At 53.2% G+C, this 18,319-nt stretch overlaps 1 protein-coding gene across 1 annotated transcript in view; it reads left to right on the top strand.

The window, feature by feature from the left end:
• LTBP2 (latent transforming growth factor beta binding protein 2) overlaps window positions 1-17,879 on the top strand; it is a 127,785-nt gene extending 109,906 nt beyond the window's left edge. The window contains exons 24-36 of the mRNA XM_074955944.1: window positions 144-269; window positions 943-1,065; window positions 1,458-1,589; window positions 3,206-3,331; window positions 4,087-4,230; window positions 4,742-4,933; window positions 5,065-5,148; window positions 11,375-11,503; window positions 12,913-13,053; window positions 13,491-13,658; window positions 14,537-14,824; window positions 15,103-15,252; window positions 16,834-17,879. Coding sequence (XP_074812045.1) covers window positions 144-269; window positions 943-1,065; window positions 1,458-1,589; window positions 3,206-3,331; window positions 4,087-4,230; window positions 4,742-4,933; window positions 5,065-5,148; window positions 11,375-11,503; window positions 12,913-13,053; window positions 13,491-13,658; window positions 14,537-14,824; window positions 15,103-15,252; window positions 16,834-17,006 — 1,976 coding nt within the window. The 3' untranslated portion in view covers window positions 17,007-17,879. The remainder of the gene's footprint in view (window positions 1-143; window positions 270-942; window positions 1,066-1,457; window positions 1,590-3,205; window positions 3,332-4,086; window positions 4,231-4,741; window positions 4,934-5,064; window positions 5,149-11,374; window positions 11,504-12,912; window positions 13,054-13,490; window positions 13,659-14,536; window positions 14,825-15,102; window positions 15,253-16,833) is intronic.
• Window positions 17,880-18,319: the final 440 nt, after the last annotated feature.

Below are 18,319 nucleotides of genomic sequence, written 5' to 3'. Positions count from 1 at the left end.
GATGCACTCCCTGTGCCTGCTATGAGAGGGCTGGATGGGGCCCTAAACCCTCCCGGGGCCTGCCCTGTGTGGACGAGGGGAGGGGCCCTCCTGTCATCTGCCCCCAGCCAATTGTGTGGAGCTAACTCACATTTCCCCTGCAGACATGAACGAGTGCCTGGGCAGTGAGATCTGCGGCCCCAATGGCGAGTGTCTGAACAGCCACGGATCCTATTTCTGTATTTGTGCTCCTGGCTTCTCAAATGCGGCTGGGGGAGTCAGCTGCCAAGGTGAGGGACTGGGAGAAATGGCAGCAGCTAAATGTGCCTTGGACCCTGGCTATCGCCCTGGGCTCTCCCTTGCCCCTGACTGTCCTCTGGCTCTCCCCCTGCCTGACTCTGCCCCGTAGCTATCCCCCTGGGCTTTCCCCTGCCCCCTGGCCCTCCCCTTGCCCATACCCCTGGCTCTCTGCCTGCCTGACTCTGTCCCCTGGCTATCCCCCTGGGCTCTCCCCTGCCCCCTGGCCCTCCCCTTGCCCATACCCCTGGCTCTCTGCCTGCCTGACTGTGCCCTGTAGCTATCCCCCTGGGCTTTCCCCTGCCCCCTGGCCCTCCCCTTGCCCATACCCCTGGCTCTCTGCCTGCCTGACTCTGCCCCGTAGCTATCCCCCTGGGCTTTCCCCTGCCCCCTGGCCCTCCCCTTGCCCATACCCCTGGCTCTCTGCCTGCCTGACTCTGTCCCCTGGCTATCCCCCTGGGCTCTCCCCTGCCCCCTGGCTTTCCTCATGCCCATCTCCCTGGGCTCTCCCCTGCCCCTGACTATGCTCTCTCCTTTCCCTGGCTGTGCTGCCTTGTCCCCTCTGCCGTGATCCCTGCCCACTGTGAATAGTATTCATTGTGCAGGGACCAGTGTACACCCCTCAGACAGCCTCTGTGCTAATTCTCATCATGTTGTCTCTTCCAGATGTGGACGAATGTGCAGACAAATCTCGGTGTTTGCAAGGCCAGTGTTTCAATACGGAGGGCTCCTACAGATGTTTGTGTGAAAATGGCTTCAGGCACTCGCCGGAGACCGATGACTGTGTAGGTAAGCAGTGGTTTTGGGGGAACACAGGGCTCTCCCCAGATCGCTGGTGTATGTATGAGGGTCTCCTTCCCCACACAGAGGGAACACCTCTACTTCAAGTACCAGTGACACTCATCACTTCACTCCTGCTCGAGAGCCATGAGGCCTCTGCCCCTTCATTGGTTCTCCCACTAGCTGTGCCATGACAGAGGGCCCCAGGGCCCAGAGTGGGTTTGTGGGTTGGGAGGCCTAGTATCAGATCATTCATGGGTTTGTGGGGGCAGTTGCCACAGGACCCCAGTGTGGTTGGGGTCTAGTCGCACGAAGGCTCTCCAGTGGGGTTGTGGGGTTCCCAGTTGACTGTCCCATCTCTTTGCCCTTCTCCTTCTGTGTCTGTTGTCACCGGGTGACAGATGTGGACGAGTGTGCAGATTTCGGGGACACTGTGTGCGGCACATGGAGATGCCAGAACACTGTGGGTTCATACCGCTGCATTATGGGCTGCCAGCCTGGCTTCCACCAGACCCCGCTGGGTGACTGCATTGGTGGGTACCGCTGCGTGATCTGTGCTCTCTTGTGGGGGTGGGATGGCTGGCTCAGTTGGCATCCTGAGGGTAAAGCTTGCTGAGGTGCCTGTGGTCCTGTCCCCGGTTAGCAATCGGGAGGAGGAAGTGCTTGGCCAGTGTCAATGTAGATAATGCTGAGTGCTTGTTTTCCTGGCTCTTTGTGTCTAGACTTCTCTCTTCTTGGCATTTGGTAACAGACGCTGCATTGTGCAGCTTTTCCTCTCAGGGAGATTCCTGGGGAGGTTACAGTCCATTCCAGGACTAGGATTGTATTGCAGCACAGAGTCCACCAAGAGGCAGCTGCCTGCTGGGGTTCCTGGCTGTGTCTAGCTGCCTCCCTCCCTCCCTGGAGCTGCTGGATGAGCTGTGCTCTGACAGAGGCTGGTAGCTTGGCTCTGGGGTTGATGCATGGAGATCCCCCCTGCAGAGCCCCGGGGTTGGATTTAGAGCTCCCAGCCAAGGGCAGCATTGAAAGGTGACACTACAGAGGGATTATTGTGGCATTAAAGAATCCCCCAAACTCTCATAAGATTGTGAGGGGGAGCTGTCACCAGCCGGGGCCCAGTGTTGCTGCTAACACCATAGGTTAATGCCATCTGAGCTCAGCTTCCGCTCCTTAATGTCCAGACAATGCCAAGCTGCAAACATGCAGCTTCCTCAGCTGTTGTGAGGAAATCTCACACCCCATGCAGCAGTGGGAGGGGTATCCGGGTGCACTGTACAGCCCGGCAGCCTTCTTCTGCAAAGTCACACCCCCTACCAGGCGAACCAGCCCCTGCAACCCTGACTCCTTCCAGCTTTGGGGCACCCCAGATGTCTGTGGGTGTAGTTATGGACAGGTGAGGGGTCCCAGCAAGCCTCCGATTATGCCCGAGAGGCCATAAAGCCAAGGATTGGGTGCTTGTGGGGTCTATGTGTGCGAGGAGCAGGCTCTGCACAGCTGCAGGCAGAGCTCTCCATGGGTCAGGGTGTGGAACTGAGGAAGGAGAAAAAGTGCAAGTCTGCCACTGATCAGCAAGGAGGTCAGGAGCAAGAGAGCAAAGTCCCTATCTGTGTTCATGGCCCCCATATGCTCCCACGTTCTCCCATAAGCCCCTATATACCGGCCCATAACACCTCATATTCAGCTTATTCTATCCTGTATCAACCCAAACTCCCCTATCCTTGTCAATAACCTCCATATTCCTCTATACCTGCCCATGGCCCCATACCCATTTGCACTCCCCCTGTCTCCTATACTTTCCCATATTCATCCCCTATACCTCCCTTTATCCATCCATATCGCCTCTCCCCCTAATTCCCCAGCCCTGCCCGTGTCCCCTGTATATTTTTCATCCCATCTCTACCCAGTTGGAGCACTGAATTATATTGGAGGTTGCCCTTATGGTGGCTCTTCCCCTGTGCTAAGTTGTTCCCCTTCCTTCTTGCAAATTAGGGAGGGGAGCTGGGCAGGCCTGGTCCTGTGATCCTGCGGCAGCAGGTGTTGACAGCTTTCGCTCTGCGGCTGATCCAGGTGGGAGGGCTCTGGGAGTGTGATGGGGATGGCCTGGGGAAGGGAGGTTCTGCAATGACCCGGGCCCTCCTCTCTTCTGCAGACATAGACGAATGTGCCAACGAGACGTTGTGTGGGAGCCATGCCTTCTGTGACAACACTGATGGCTCATTCCGCTGCCTTTGTGACAGTGGCTATGAGAACTTGCCCCCAGGCCAGGATTGCGTGGGTAAGAGTCACTCAGTGCTTCTGGCACGCCGCCTTCACGCTGACTCTGTGCCTGTGCCTGTCTCTCCAGCGCATGGGTCCCTGCAGCCTTTGTGCTGCACAGATCAGTCTGTCCACATCTCAGTGGGGGTGTCCCTTCCCGGCAGGGGATGGGAAAAACCCTTTCCTTGTGGCTCCCTCAGGATCCCTAGTAATGGAAGGTGTTCACAGGTGGGTGGGGCTATGAGCAAGGGCAAGAGAGGAAAGTGGCTACCAGGTGAGTCTCCAGGACATGGGCCCTTTTCAAGCAGATGGACACAGGGGCCCTTGGAGGTCAGAGCAGCTCACTTGGGGGATCGAAAATGGGCAAGGCCAACACCTTCCACCAGGGAGGGGGCTGCAGGTGAATGGCGAAGAGATCGATTATTGGGTATTTACATTGGAGTGTGCCTGAATTGCAGCAATTGGAGGAGGAAATGCCCTGTCAGATCCCACCTAGTCCATTCCGGAGGGCCAGGTCAGGGTCTGTTCCCAGCGCTGGGTCCAGGTGAAGTTTAAATGCTCCTGGTGAAGGTGCTTCCTGCATTTCATGGATAGGGAGTCCTCTTGGTGTTCAACACTGTGCAGCCTGTCCACAGGCTTGTTCCCTCCTACCACGGACACACACTGAGACACAGCCCCTCTGGGGCAAAGAGCATCCACGACTCTGAGGACTCAGGTGGATGCACTGTCCCACTGCGGAAGCCCTAAAGCCGTTTCCTTTGCCTTGTGTGACAGACGTGAACGAGTGTGAGCTGATGGTAGCCGTGTGTGGGACCGCGCTCTGTGAGAACGTGGAGGGATCATTCCTGTGCCTATGCCTCAGTGACCATGAGGAGTACGACACGGAGACAGGAGAGTGCCGGCCACGAGCTGGCATGGGTGAGATCTCACTGGGGCTTGAGATGGGTGCTAACAGGGCAGTGCCGGCCACGAGCTGGCATGGGTGAGATCTCACTGGGGCGGGAGTTGGGTGCTAATAGGGCAGTGCTGGCCATGAGCTAGCATGGGTGAGATCTCGCTGGGGCGGGAGTTGGGTGCTAATAGGGCAGTGCTGGCCATGAGCTAGCATGGGTGAGATCTCACTGGGCAGCAGCTGGGTACTCAGGGGGTAGGGCCAGGAGTTGGCATGGGTGAGATCTTGCTGGGATGGAAGCCAGTTGCTGCCTGGGCATTGTTGACCATGAGTGGGTGTGGGTGAGATCTCACCTGTGGGGATCTGTTCTGAAGGCTGAAGAGTCGTGCCAGGGAGGCCACATTGCCAGTCCTGTTTTCATCCTGGGAGATTCTGGATGTGGGGTGACCTTCCCTAGGGCTCCAGAGTTCAAGCTGAGAGCCCGGCATGTCATCGAGGCCTTCCGTTGCACATCTCTTGTGTTGTGTTGTCTCTCAGGGGACCCTGAGCGGCCCATAGCACCACGTCCCCCTGGCTCGGAGCAGAAGGAGTGTTACTATCACATCAGCGACGTCCAGCTATGTGACAGCGTCCTGGCCAAAAACACCACCAAGGAGGAGTGCTGCTGCACCGAAGGGGCTGCTTGGGGGGACAACTGTGAGACCCACCCCTGCCCTATCCTGGGCACAGGTAGGGCACCAGCCCCAGAACTCCTCTCCTCATGTAGATCAGAGCAAATAGCGTGCTCGCCGTGTCCCAACCTAATCATAATACAAATTCCTGGGTTTTTTTCTCTGCCCCCTTCCCTTCCTGTGTGCCAGTGGAATACAGCGAGATCTGCCCGAGTGGGAAGGGCTATATCCCCGTGGAAGGGACTCTGCTCTTTGGACAGACGTCATACACAGGTACCAGCACCTTTTCTCCTCTGCGGGGCCTGGGCTACTAGAATGGTCGTCTGTACCCCACACAGGCTCTGAATGGGTTCATGTGGGCCTGAGAGACCAATTATGTTAACTAGCTGCACCTGGAGGGTAGGCCAGGCTCACTTAAAGAGGTGTCCCAGCTGGGAGAAGCTGTTGGTGGTTGCTATAAAGGCAGGAAATCTGACACAGAAGGGAGCTGGGCTGGAGCGAGGGAGGATTTTCTGACACCAAATGAAGTCCCTCTGGTCACTGAAGAAGAGTCTATTAGAGAGAGAGAGAGAGAGAGAGAGAGAGAAAATGGACACAATGTGGGAGGGGGGAAAGAAAAGAATAGAAGCAGAATCAGGGGATGATCTCAACAAAAAAGCAAAGCTGAGGAAGGAAATAAACCAAAATGCTACAATTATAAGATCATTAGTCAAAGAACAAGATTCGGTAATGTTAACCCTTTGAAAGTAGCTGACTGGATTAAAGAAAAGCATAGGGGATATTGTAAGAGCCAAGAGGCTGTGAGATGGAGATTTTTTAGTTGAATGTAAAAACAAAGAACAAGCTGATATAAAAACTAAAATGCTAGGGAAAGTTAAAGTAAGTTACCAGAAGGTAATGTATGGCATGCCATTAGAGCTGACCAGTGATGAGAAAACCAAAAGCACAGGAGAAAATAAAATGTTAGTAAGTAAGCAACTAATCAGTAAACCAGGAGGAGAAAGCAAAGCCATCAACAGCCGTAGTGTTGAGGGATGGCTCTACCTGAGAAAGTAACTCTAGGGTTTCAGATATTCAGAACCAAGTCATATATCCCCCTCCCCTAAGGTGTTATAAGTGCCAATGGCATGGGCATGTCGCAAATGTTTGCCAAGGGAAAACGAAATGCACTAACTATGGAGGAGAGCATTCCTATGAGGGGACAGAAATCAAATGTAGTAACTGCAGTGGTAATCCCAGTCCAGCATATAGAGGATGTATTGCATCAAGATAAGCTACTGAGAGACAAAAGACAAAAATTGTTAATAACATGCCTTATGTGGCAGCAGTAAGGAGGCTCTCAAAGCATTAGGAAGAGAAGGCAGAGACAATCAGCCCAGGAAAAAAAGAATTGCGGACACAGCCTTCTTCAATAAAGAGTATGATAAACACTGCAGAAGGAATAGGTGACGATATACTTGTAGTGAAAAAAAAATGATGAACTGTACATCACAACGGGGGAAAATCAGAAAAAAATGAATATTGTAGCAAGGGCAGTAGGAAAAATACTTATAAGTTAGCAATTTGTCAATGGACCGTATTCATGCAATTTTGAATGAGGTTAATGGTGAAAGGTGACTAGTATGGAGATCTCAGTCTTTTGCTGGAATGTTAACAGTCCGATCGTACATGGTCAAGAACTAAACGAAAATATCCTGGAAATGAAAACTAAACCAGATCTCATATCTATCCAGGGAACGTGGTTGCTTGGAAAGTTTGCTTTTAAAATTCCAGGGTATAGTGCCTTTAGGCAAGACTGAAAACTAGGAAGAGGACAAGGTGTTTGTACTTTCATAAGGGAAGGATTAAGCTACAGAGCAGTAGAGAATGAGGAAGTAAGCCTAGAATATAATGTTGTTGAGATCCTCATGCAGAAGAGAAATATTTCTGTAAGGATTTATGAAGTCTACAACCCTTATGGGAAATTAAAAAGTTTGGAGCTACAAGAAATAGTGAAGAATGCTAAATGACCATATATTATATGTGGTGACCTAAATAGTGATGATAAATTGTGGGGAAGTAAGACAACTGATAAAAAGGGTGCATACTTAGGAAAGTTCATGGATGAAAACAGTGTAATGGTTTTAAACGATAACACCTCAGATAGATTTAATGCAGCAGATGGTAGTTTTTCCTATTTAGATGTGGGAATTATAAAAGTAGATATTGCAATTAAATGCAACTGGGAAATACATAAGGAAGAAGGAATGGGGAGTGATCATTTCCCTATACTTATTATTTTTCAAGGGCAAGGTAAGGTTGAAGATAATGGAAAATTACCCACCTGGAATCTTAAGAAAGCTAACTGGGAGCTGTTTACAAGTAAATGGACTGAATTTGTGAATACTCATTGTGTGAGTAATGACAGAGAATGTCAATGATGATAATGGGATTAATAGCAGCAGCTACTGTAGCCATACCTCAGATATTGAAGTACCCTCAAAAGTCAGTTGTATGGTAGAATGAGGAGTGCAAAATGGCGGGTAAAGAAGGAACAAAGCCTATAAAAAAGTGAAAACCACAGTGACTAGTGACGATTGAATGAAATATAAAAGAAGTAAGACAAAAGCACAAGGAATTACAAAAAATAAAATCAAAGAAAGAGTTGAAGGAAGTACTGTGGGTGGATAAAGAAAGATGCCACGACATCAGAAATACAGAGGCAAACTAGAAGAATGAATGGAATTCAGACTAAAGCTCTGTCTACACTAGTACTTTTGTCGGCAAAACTTTTGTCGGCTGGGGGTGTGAAAAAACACGCCCCCCCCGACTGACATAAGTTTCACAGACAAAAGAACCTGTGCGCACAGTGCTTTGTCAGTAGGAGAGTGTCTCCAGCTGACATAGCTACTGCCCCTTGTTGGGGGTGGTTTAATTATGCTGGAGGGAGAGCTCTCTCCTGCCTGCATAGAGTGGCTACACAGGAGACCTTACAGCTGTTCAGCTGCAGTGGCACAGCTGTGCTGCTGTAAGGTCCGTAGTGTAGACACAGCCTAAGAGTAGCCACATCCCAGGTCTCATTTGGACTGACAAGATAATCAAGTTCTGATCATGGGAAAGCAGAAGTTTTAGCAGAAACTTTCCAAGGGATGAGTAATGATGGAAATCAAAGTGACATTTTCCACCAGAATAAAAGACAATTCATTGATGAGAGCCATGATCTATTATGTAGTTGAGGTAAACATGAAGATACTGTACTGAATGAATGGTTTTGTATGGGAACCTGAGGAAGCTATTGATATCAGCAAGAATACCTACCCGGGTAAATTTAATGTATTTAACATAATGTTTAAATATCTCTCTGAAAGCAGTTTGTGGGTTCTCTTGGAATTATATAACACTAGATGGGGGAAAAGGAGTTATTCTGGTAGAGTGGAAACATGAAGTAGTAATTCCAATACGAAAACCAGGCAAACTATTCACAAAAGTGGGTATCTATAGACTGATTGCTTTTACATCCTGTCTGGATAAAATTATGGGGAAAATGGTGAATGAAAGATTGGTTGCCTATTTGGAAAACAATGGCATCATAGGTAAGGTGCAAAGTGGTTTTAGGAGAGGAAGATGCACCATTGATTACATTGTTATATTAGGAACTGAAATACGAAAAAGTCCAAGGGACAAAGGTTTTGTGATAGCTGCCTTTCTAGATATTGAGAAGTCATATGATATGCTGTGGAGGGACAGCTAGTTGTACAAAGTAGGTGCACTAGGGAAAAGGGGAAGAATGTATGGATGAGTTAGAGAATTTTTGAGTAAAAGGACCATGCAGGTCAGAGTTGGGAAAGTTATGTTGAATATATACAACATTAAAAATGGCACACCACAGGAAAGTGTTATTTGTTAAATAAGATTGGGCTGATAAGTGCCGAGGTAGGCATTGCTCTGTATTCGCAGATGACTGTACTCAGTGGGTTAGAAGTAGGCATATTGAGGTGGCAGAAAAGGGAATCAGCAAAGAGTTACGAGAGACCTCTGACTGGGGAAATGCATGGGGTTCATGCTTTCCATTGATCTTTACGAAAAGGAAAGTTACAAAGGAATGTAAACTGTATATGTATGAAGAACAAATACATAGAATTAAAAGATTCAAATTCTTAGTGGTAACTTTTGATACTAAATTACTTTGGAAAGATCTTATAAACCAGCAGTTCTCAAACGATGGGGCGGGCTTCCCAAGAGAGGTGCAGGAATGTGTCAAGGGAGGCACGAGCTGTGTGCTTTTTTTTTTTTTTTTTAAAGAGCTCCGGCTGTCAGCCCCAGGTGGCTGGGGCTCATGCAGAAGGGCCATGCACACCCGGGAGGCAGGGATAAAGGGAACAGCCGGAACCTGCCCCTCCGTCCCCCACTGGGAGGCAGCCCGGCCTTAGGATCTTCTCACCCCTCCCAGTTCCTCACCGGGCAGCAGCCCAGGCTCAGGCTCTCCTCTCCCACCAAATCCCTCACTTGGAGGCGGCGGGGCTCCAGCTGTCAGCCCTGGGGTGGCAGCAGCAGCACAGAAGGGTGGCAATGGGGCGCTAAGTTTGCTATGAAAAGTGATATTGACAAATACCACTTTTCACATTGCCACCTTTACTTCTGTGCTGCTGCTGGTGCAGCGCTGCCTTCAGAGCTGGGCGCCCAGCAGCAGCTGCTGCTCTCCACTCTGCCTTCAGAGCTGGGTGCCCAGCAGCAGCTGCTGCTCTCCACTCTGCCTTCAGAGCTGGACGCTCAGCAGCAGCTGCTGCTCTCCACTCTGCCTTCAGAGCTGGGTGCCCAGCAGCAGCTGCTGCTCTCCACTCTGCCTTCAGAGCTGGGCGCCCAGCAGCTGCTGCTGCTCTCCACTCTGCCTTCAGAGCTGGGCGCCCAGCAGCTGCTGCTGCTCTCCACTCTGCCTTCAGAGCTGGGCGCCCAGCAGCAGCTGCTGCTCTCCACTCTGCCTTCAGAGCTGGGCGCCCAGCAGCAGCTGCTGCTCTCCACTCTGCCTTCAGAGCTGGGCGCCCAGCAGCAGCTGCTGCTCTCCACTCTGCCTTCAGAGCTGGGCGCCCAGCAGCAGCTGCTGCTTTCCACTCTGCCTTCAGAGCTGGGCGCCCAGCAGCAGCTGCTGCTCTCCACTCTGCCTTCAGAGCTGGGTGGTGCTATATCTACCTGGAGGAGAGTAAGGTGTAAATGACTACAGACACAAAGAAGGGGGCGCAATCAAATATGTTTGTGAACCAGTGTTATAAACTGTAGTAAAGGAAAAATTAATCTGCTTAAAAGTCTTGCTGGGACTAACTGGGGGACGGATAAGAAAACGCTCCTCATGGTATACAGAGCCTTAATCAGAACAGTTGCTGACTATGGCCGCCAAGCTTTGGATCAGCATCAAAATCAGAACCTAAAAAATTTGATTTAATACAAGCCCAGGCACTACGAATTATGTACAGTGCATTCATTACAATACCTATAAGCACGTTACAGATCACTTCTAGTGAAATGCCATTTACAGTACAAATGAAACTATTGGACTGTCATTTGTGGGATTTCCTTCCTCAGGAAGAAGTGGACTGAAACCAATACCTGGCTGGAGGGTCAGGTTACAGGAAGAGCTATCACCCCAGGGCCAGAGCAGCTGTCAGCAGGGGGTGCCTGATGGGGAAGCAGCTTGCTATGCCACCCCTACCCATGAGGAAGTGCTCTAGCACTGAGTGCACTCCTTTACAGCATTGCACGGAGAAGTAACTCCCCAGGACACCTTTGGGATGGCCCTCTCTGGCCCTAAATCCAGCAGAGTCGGTGGTGGGAGGTTCTGAGACAATATTGACAAACGTGGTTTTTTGACTGTTCAATATAGCAGGAGTGTGAGTGACTCCCAGCATTAAGACTGAAATGCCCTTTCCATGAGAAGCCCCCTCTTCCCATTGCCAGTAACTCTGGCAAACTAATTCTTTCTGGGCTGATATTTCTCAGGTTTGATTCCAGCCAAGAGACAAAGCTTTTTGGGAAGTTTCAGCAGAATCCATGCAGCCGTTTTTGAGTTCTGCGTGTTTATAAACCAGACTTCCAGTTTGTAAAGATTTAGCTCTTTCTCCTCCTGGTTGCCAAGTGGATTCCAAGCTTGTGGGTTTGGAATGTGGACTTGGCTCTGGCTCTGGCCCTTTAGCTTCACGGAATGGATTTTCAAACCAGTTAAAAATATAATGGTGCAACTTGTTTGTGTGCACGTCTCAGGGAATTGCATGTGCAGTGTCCGTAATGAGCTCTGGGCCCATGACTTCCCCCTATTCCCACTTTGCCCATGGTGATTCCCTGCCCCTGCTCTACCTACAGGCGATTCTCCCTCTGTCTGAGCTCAGGACCTAGATGCTGAGCTGGTTTTCCCCAGCCTTTGCTCATGTCGACCCCAGGGATGGAAGGAGCAGGTTCCCTTCCTGCTGCTGGCTGCAAGTCACATGGTCTCTGTGACTGACGCAGCCTCTCCCACCCCCTCTCTTGGCAGATGCAGACGAGTGTGAGATGTTCGGCTCCGAGATCTGTCGGAACGGGCATTGTGTGAACACGGTGCCCGGGTACAAGTGCTTCTGCCGCTCTGGCTATCTCTACGACTCCAGCCGGCTCGAGTGTGTGGGTGAGATGGCCTTTCCCCGCTGGACGGCTCCTCCCTTCCTCTGTCTGGGCCTCTCCTCCTCACTGGGGGAGGCAGGCCCATTCTGTCCTTATGTGGCACCAGTGCCCTTGCTGTGTGGGTGGTGCCAGTGCTGGTGCCCATGTTATGTGAGGTTAGCAGCGTTATGGAGCAGTGTCCTCCAGGCCCTTGTTTGGGTAGGAGTTGGCAGAAGTGTTCCACAGGGCCTTTACACAGTGTGTATGTGGGATGGGGGGAGGGGGGTTTGGGGGTGGCAGAGGCGCTCCCTGGGGCCCTTGCACAGTGTGTGTGTGAGGTGGGGGTAGGGTGACCAGGTGTCTGGTTTTCAACTGGAAAGTCCGGTCGAAAAGAGGACCTGACAGTTTTAGGTCAGTAGGGTAGCCAAGTTTCTATTTGCAGAAAACCGAACACCCTTGTCCGGCCCCTGCCCTGCCCCTTCTCCGAGGCCCTGGCTCCACTCACTCTATTTCCCCCTCCCTCTGTTGCTCACTCTCCCCTACCCTCACTCACTCACTCATTTTCACCATGCTGGGGCTGGGGTGCAGAGGGGGGCTCAGGGAAGGAGCAGGAGGTTGGGGCGCAGGAGGGCATGAGGACTGTGGGCTCCAGGTGGCGCTTACCTCAAGTGGCTCCCAGAAGCTACTGGCATCTCCCTCTGGCTCGTAGGTGGAGGCATGGCCAGGCGGCTCTGCGTGCTGCACCTGCTTGCAGGCTCTGTCCCTGTAGCTCCCTTCGACCACGGTTCCCAGAGCCAGAAGGAGATGCTGGCAGCTTCCCAGGAGCTGGGAAGATACCTGCCTGCCCCTCTGCAGGCAGCCAACCAGACTTTTAATGACCCGGTCAACGGTGTTGACCGAAGCCAACAGGGTCCCTTTTCGACTGGGCGTTCTGGTCAAAAACTGGATGCCTGGCAACCCTACTGGTCAGATCTACTGAGCGGACACCCGAAGTCCTGTTACTGCGGATAGGGGAGGCAGGGAGGCGCCGAGTCATCACTCGCGCCTGCCCCTACTCTGCTGGGGTCGCCCTCTACCTGCATTGGGTGGCTGCAGCTCTCAGGCTCTGCAGGCAAGTCCCTCCTGACCCACGCAGGGAGGTGGGAGAGGGGAAAAGGAGTGAGCGACAGAGGGAGGGGGAAAGAGGAACGAACGGGGGGTGGAGCCTCAGGGGGAAGGGGCAAAGCAGGAGCTCGACAGAAGAGGCGGGGCAGGGATAGGTCCTCAGGGGGAAGGGGAGGTTCGGTACTCCTGCTGGAGTGTCCGGTTTTTAAACATTACAAAGTTGGCAACCCTAGGTGGAGAAGAGGTTGGCAGAGGCACTCCCTGGGACAAGGGTTGGGGTGGTGCCTCGTTTGCCAGTGTAAGGGTATCTCTGCCTTCCTGTGGCTGCAGATCAAGACGAGTGTGAGAACGAAATGTCCTGCGTGAATGGCGAGTGTCTGAACACAGCAGGCTCCTTCCACTGCTTCTGCAGCCTCCCCCTGGTGCTGGATGTGACTCGCAACCGCTGCATCAACGTCTCCAACCGGGCTGGTGAGTGGGGCCAGCCAGCAGGTTGGGTGCTGCTGCAGGGCCTTGGGAGATGGGTTTGCTCCTATGATCTGCACCATCTTGGCCTGGGACTGTAGTGCAGACTGTGCCCCAGGACCCCCATGCATGCCTCCTTGGAGTGGGAAGCATTGACATAAGGTGCAGAGTGGTGGAGTAGTCCATAGGCAAGGTGGTACTGCACATGGAGGGAGCAGGGGCTGTGGGGTACAGGGCTAGGTTCAAGGGGGAATGTTGCATGCAGGGATCTGTGCTGAACCTGAGGAGCGCTGTGCATGAGGCATGTTGTGGGAGGGGCAGTGTGCTGGCTGGCTCTGAAATGCACAGTCTGGGAGCAGGACACTGGGCACGGCGCCTTCCTAAGGGATCCCAGGAGACCTAGGGGATGTCCCCATGGCATTCTTTGCCCATCTCACTAACAGAAGACCTGGATGAACATGAAATCCACCTGGACATCTGTTGGCAGAGAGTCTCCAACTACATCTGCAACCAGCCACTGCGGGGGCGACGGACCACGTACACCGAGTGCTGCTGCCGCTATGGCGAGGCCTGGAGCCAGGACTGTGCACTCTGCCCCCACAGGGCCTCTGGTGAGAATCGGGGGAGGAGGACAGGCTTGCTCAGGGAGTGTGGAGCCTTTGGCCTCTCGGCTCCTGCTAGTCAGACCCTGCAACGGTTAGCAGTGAGTGAAAGGTCGTTGTGGGCTGTGGATGAATGGAGAGAGGGCTCTCCCAGCAGGTCCCAGTGAGCAGGTGTCCACATCCCAGAAACCAGACCCACAATGTGTTATCAAATGCCCCCTTATTAGCAGCCCAGGACTGAATGGGCCACAGGGAATGAATTCTCCTGTTGCTCCTAGGGGAGTTCCCTCTGGCTGAGGTGCGCTGGCAGAGGTGGCATGTGAGTCCTTTGCTTGATGGTATCTGAATGATGGCACTTAATGGCACAGCACCCCTAGTACTGCGCTGAGACATTGGAGTTAGTACCGACTCCGAGGGGAGTCTCCACTACTCGATCACCCTCACTGCTCCCGGCAGCAGCTAGGTGTTCTGGAGAAGGAGGGGTTCTCCTCCAAGAGTGTACAAGGCCAAATCCTGCTTAGCTGGTAAGATCTGACACAGACCCAGACTCTTTCTGGCAGGTATCCAGCCCCCTTAGTCATGGCTTGGAGTGTGGGTTCCACACCTTGCAAATCCCATAAGGACCCTGGGACCCAAGGGGGAAGCCTCCTCCCACAAGAGTTGGACACAGAAGTACAGCTTCAGAGCCTTTTCCCATTGCTTATAGGTGCCCTAGCTCTGCCTGGCCCTTGCCTGGCCTTTGCTCTTCCTGGGCTTGGCCTTTCTTTGCCCCGCCTGAGTCCATCCCTGATGCAACCCCCCACTTAGCTCATCCTTAGACAGTCAGGGGCTTACCCTCCTTTGTGCCATGGTGCTAGGCTGCCCCTTCCCTCTCTCTCTACCTCCAGAGGACTTTGCTCACCTGTGTAACGTGGCCTGGGGAGAGACTGAAAGGGAGGCTGGACTCCAAGAAAGGCCTGGATACGAGTATGGACCAGGCCTAGAAGACTCTCATTATGGACTCTATAGCCCAGACTTAGGGCCCTATTACAATTACCTGAGTTCTGAGTATGGAGCCCCTGATGCCAGCTTCGCCCAGAGAGAACTGAGCAGCGAGGTTGGTGGCAGCACATTCCTACGCACTCCTCAGCTCCATCCAGAGCAGTCCCAGCCCCGCTACCTGCCCAGCCAAACTGGTGAGTACTGAAGAAGACCAAGAGATGTCCTGGCAGCTTCCTCTAGGTTCAGGCTGTGCCCAGAAAGTAACCCTCCCGCCCCCTCGCTTCTCCTAAAGCCAGCCTGGATGGGGCCCCATCTGTGTTATCCAGACCAATATCCATATCTGCTGCCCCTGGCCCCTTTATGTGACCCACCTGCCAGGCTGATGGTCTTCTGTTCCCCTGTGGGCAGACAGCCTCCCCTCCCCATCCCACAGCATGTTCCCTGCAGGCTGATGGCCCCTCTGTATCCACAGGGCGCTTTGACAGCTTTGAGGGACTCCAGGCAGAGGAGTGTGGCATTTTGAACGGCTGCGAGAATGGGCGCTGCGTGCGCGTGCGGGAGGGCTACACCTGCGACTGCTTTGACGGCTTCCAGCTGGACATGACCCACATGGCCTGTGTAGGTGAGTGGCCCCAAGCAGTGAGAGAAATGGCCCCACAGAGGGTAGGGGGTGGGCTAGCTGCCCTCCACCCCCGCAGCTGGGCTCCCATAGGTGCTAAGATACTGGTTTTGAGGAGTGCTGGCCGGACTCTGCAGCTCCCAGTCACTTCAGCTGTGGAGCTCAGCACATGCAGCCCTCAGCCATTCCTGACCTGCTGCTTCCCCCTAGGGTCACTGCCTGGGGATGGCAGTTGTCACTGGAGCTCCATAGGAGCAGGGCTTGTGAAACCACTCCCCACCCCAACTCCGACTGTGTTCCCATCACAGAACTGCAGGGAAGAGAACTAGGGTCCGGCCAGTAGGGACCCCTTTCCTCAGCACCCAGGGCTGTCACTGTAATCAGGGCATCAGCCACTTTCCTGGCATGTGTGGCTGGGTTATACAGCCTGACTGAGGCTGAGGGGAGATTCACACAAGGCCTGGGTCTGTCATGGGAAGGGGGACCGCTGCTCACTCAGTATGGGGGAGCATTGTGGGGAACAAGGGGGAGCCACACTCACTCAGTATGGGGGGCAGATGTGGGTAATGAGGGAGAACCCTGCCTGCTCAGTCCTGGAGGTGGGGGTGCTGTGGGGAATGAGGGGGAACCCTGCTCACTCTGTGTGTATGGGAGCTGTGGGGAGAAACACAGGAAAATGAAAAGTGGAGAAGGAGAAGGGATCTAGGAAACAAAGTGAGGGCAGAACGGGTTGGAGGTGTGTGCGCTCTCATCAGTCTGGGCAGGCTCCCTGTGGTGCTAGCACACACAGCACTGGTACAGACCTGGTACAGGTGCTTTGGCCACCTGTCACATAGCAGTGCTCTCAGCAGGTCTAATCAACATGGTGTTTAAAAGCCAGTGGTTCTTGGGCCTCCACTACACTAACTCTCCTGCCCCAGAAACGCTGGTCTAGATAAAAGGCCTCCATCAGCACTCTGGAACAGCTGTAGGTTAATAAAATGCTCATTTGTTTGCTCAGTGCAAGGTTCCTTGCCTGTGTTTTGGTCCCTGAGGTGATAATTGGCCCCTTTCAGGGCCACCCCAGAGATGCCCTCGTCTCTGTTTCCCGGCAACCTTGCCAAATCAGCTAGAGGAATTTTGCAACACCAAAATCACCCTTTCCCCCAAATCTTGTTGTTTAGCTCGTCTCATTCTTGAGAGGGAGCACAAAGCATTCTTCTTGGGATGATCTGTATGGGGGGCAGTTTATATCATGGGATGCTTTCTTTGTTCAGTGTGGGGGAGCCCTATGCACTGTGAGGTTGCTGGGCATGAGGGAGCACTACAGCATGGGGTCACGGGGTTGCTTTGCAATGTGGGGGTGCTGGGTTTGGGGCAGCTTTGTGTGGCTTGGGGGCTGCTGGGCATGGGGAATTGGGTGTGGCATGGGGGTGCTGTGTGTGGGAGGCTTGGAGGGCTCCTTGCAGTGGGGGTGTTAGGTGTGGGGGAGCTGTGTGTGCTGTGGGGGCATGGAGGTGCTGGATTTGGAGGTATACTGTGCAGTGGGGGTGCTGTGCTACAGAACATGACTTTCAGGCTTTTTTCTCATCCCTCTCCTTTCAGACATTAATGAGTGTGAGGTGGTGAGCGGCCCTGGGCCCCTGTGTGAGGCCGGCACCTGTGAAAATACAGAGGGCTCCTACCGCTGCAACTGCTCGCCTGGCTTTGTGGTGCAGGCTGAGCCCCACCGCTGTGCTCCTGCACCGACCCAGAGCCCAGAGGCAGCACAGCTTTAGGGGACTGACGGGGCAAGGGTGGCCCCCCTCAGACACTCTGCTGGTACCTGGGATCCATTGGCTGGAGAGAGGCCCCCTGGGACTGCAGTAGCTTTGATGCCCTTTGCTCATCCCCCAAAGCGCACAACCTTCTTGCCATACCGCACCTGGCTGAGCCCATAGGGACACAGTCCAGGGTAGAGAGCGCCAAGCATCTGCAGCCACCTCCCTGCCTGGTCTGCTCACCACCAACCTCCTGCTTCTGCCACAACATGGACCCACAAGGCCCCCCACTCCTCTCCCCGACCAACCCACAGGGCCCCCCTACTCCCTGCACTGCAGACCTGTGAGGCTCACGATTATTGAAATGGCTAAACAGGCCTTAAAAAAGGAACTCTAGCAGCTGAAGCTGCAGAAGGGCAGCACCTTCCCCCAGCTCCTCAGTAACCCGTGTAAATAGCGGAGAGTGGCGAGAAGCCTCAGCCCTTCCCCAGTGCCTGGCAGAGGGGTTGACAGCAATTCATCATGCTATCCTGTTTGAGGGCTCACAGGACACTTCACCCCACTCCCACCCATAGTCCAGAGCCTTCATAGTTGCCAGTGTTACCCCTCATTGCTTTTGCTGGTGTCTTTGCCCTGCCCCAAGGCACAGCCTGGTGCATGAACCCCCAGGCCTGGGAGCTTGAGTGTGAGGAGGGCCAGCTCCAGCTTTGTACAGATGCTGCCTGTCCTCTGACGGTGGCTTGGACGTGGAGCCCAGCAGGTTTGAAAGGCCTGGGGACCCTGCTCTCCCTGGGCATAAGACTTCACCCCTGCACTTTGTACGATTGCCTAGCAGGGGGATGGGGTTCCAGCTTTGTAAAGCTGTTGGTGGCTTTTCCTAATGGAATCTGCTAGGGAACATCTGTCATTGTTAAATAAAATGTTTATTTTGGACCCTGTGGCTCAGACACTGGGGTTGGTCAGGACTATCCCTGCCTCATCTCTGCCTAGCCTGACCGCTCAGATCCTGGGAAGAAGAGTCCATACATGGTGATGCACACAGTGCAGCAGGAGCACCTTCCTTTAATTCCCCAGTGGAGGGCCACTGTCTTCTGGCAACGTTTGCCCAGACTCTTTAGGGGGAGGTGGCCCTTTTAAATTTAGGGTACACAGCCCTGAAGGGACATTCTACTACTAGCTGGTGAGTAGCCTTAACTCCTACTATGTTTTTCCTTTCCTATAACTGAGGGGAGATCATATGTCCAGCCTGGCAGTGGGCTGTGGCATCAAGCTGCTTCCTCATAGCAGCACGGTGCAGGGACTGGCTGCATCCTCAGCTGGGCCATCATCTA

The sequence above is a fragment of the Natator depressus genome, chromosome 6 (genome assembly GCF_965152275.1).
Source record: "Natator depressus isolate rNatDep1 chromosome 6, rNatDep2.hap1, whole genome shotgun sequence".
In the NCBI taxonomy this organism is placed as follows: domain Eukaryota; kingdom Metazoa; phylum Chordata; order Testudines; family Cheloniidae; genus Natator; species Natator depressus.
This window is presented reverse-complemented; position numbering and strand designations above follow the sequence as displayed.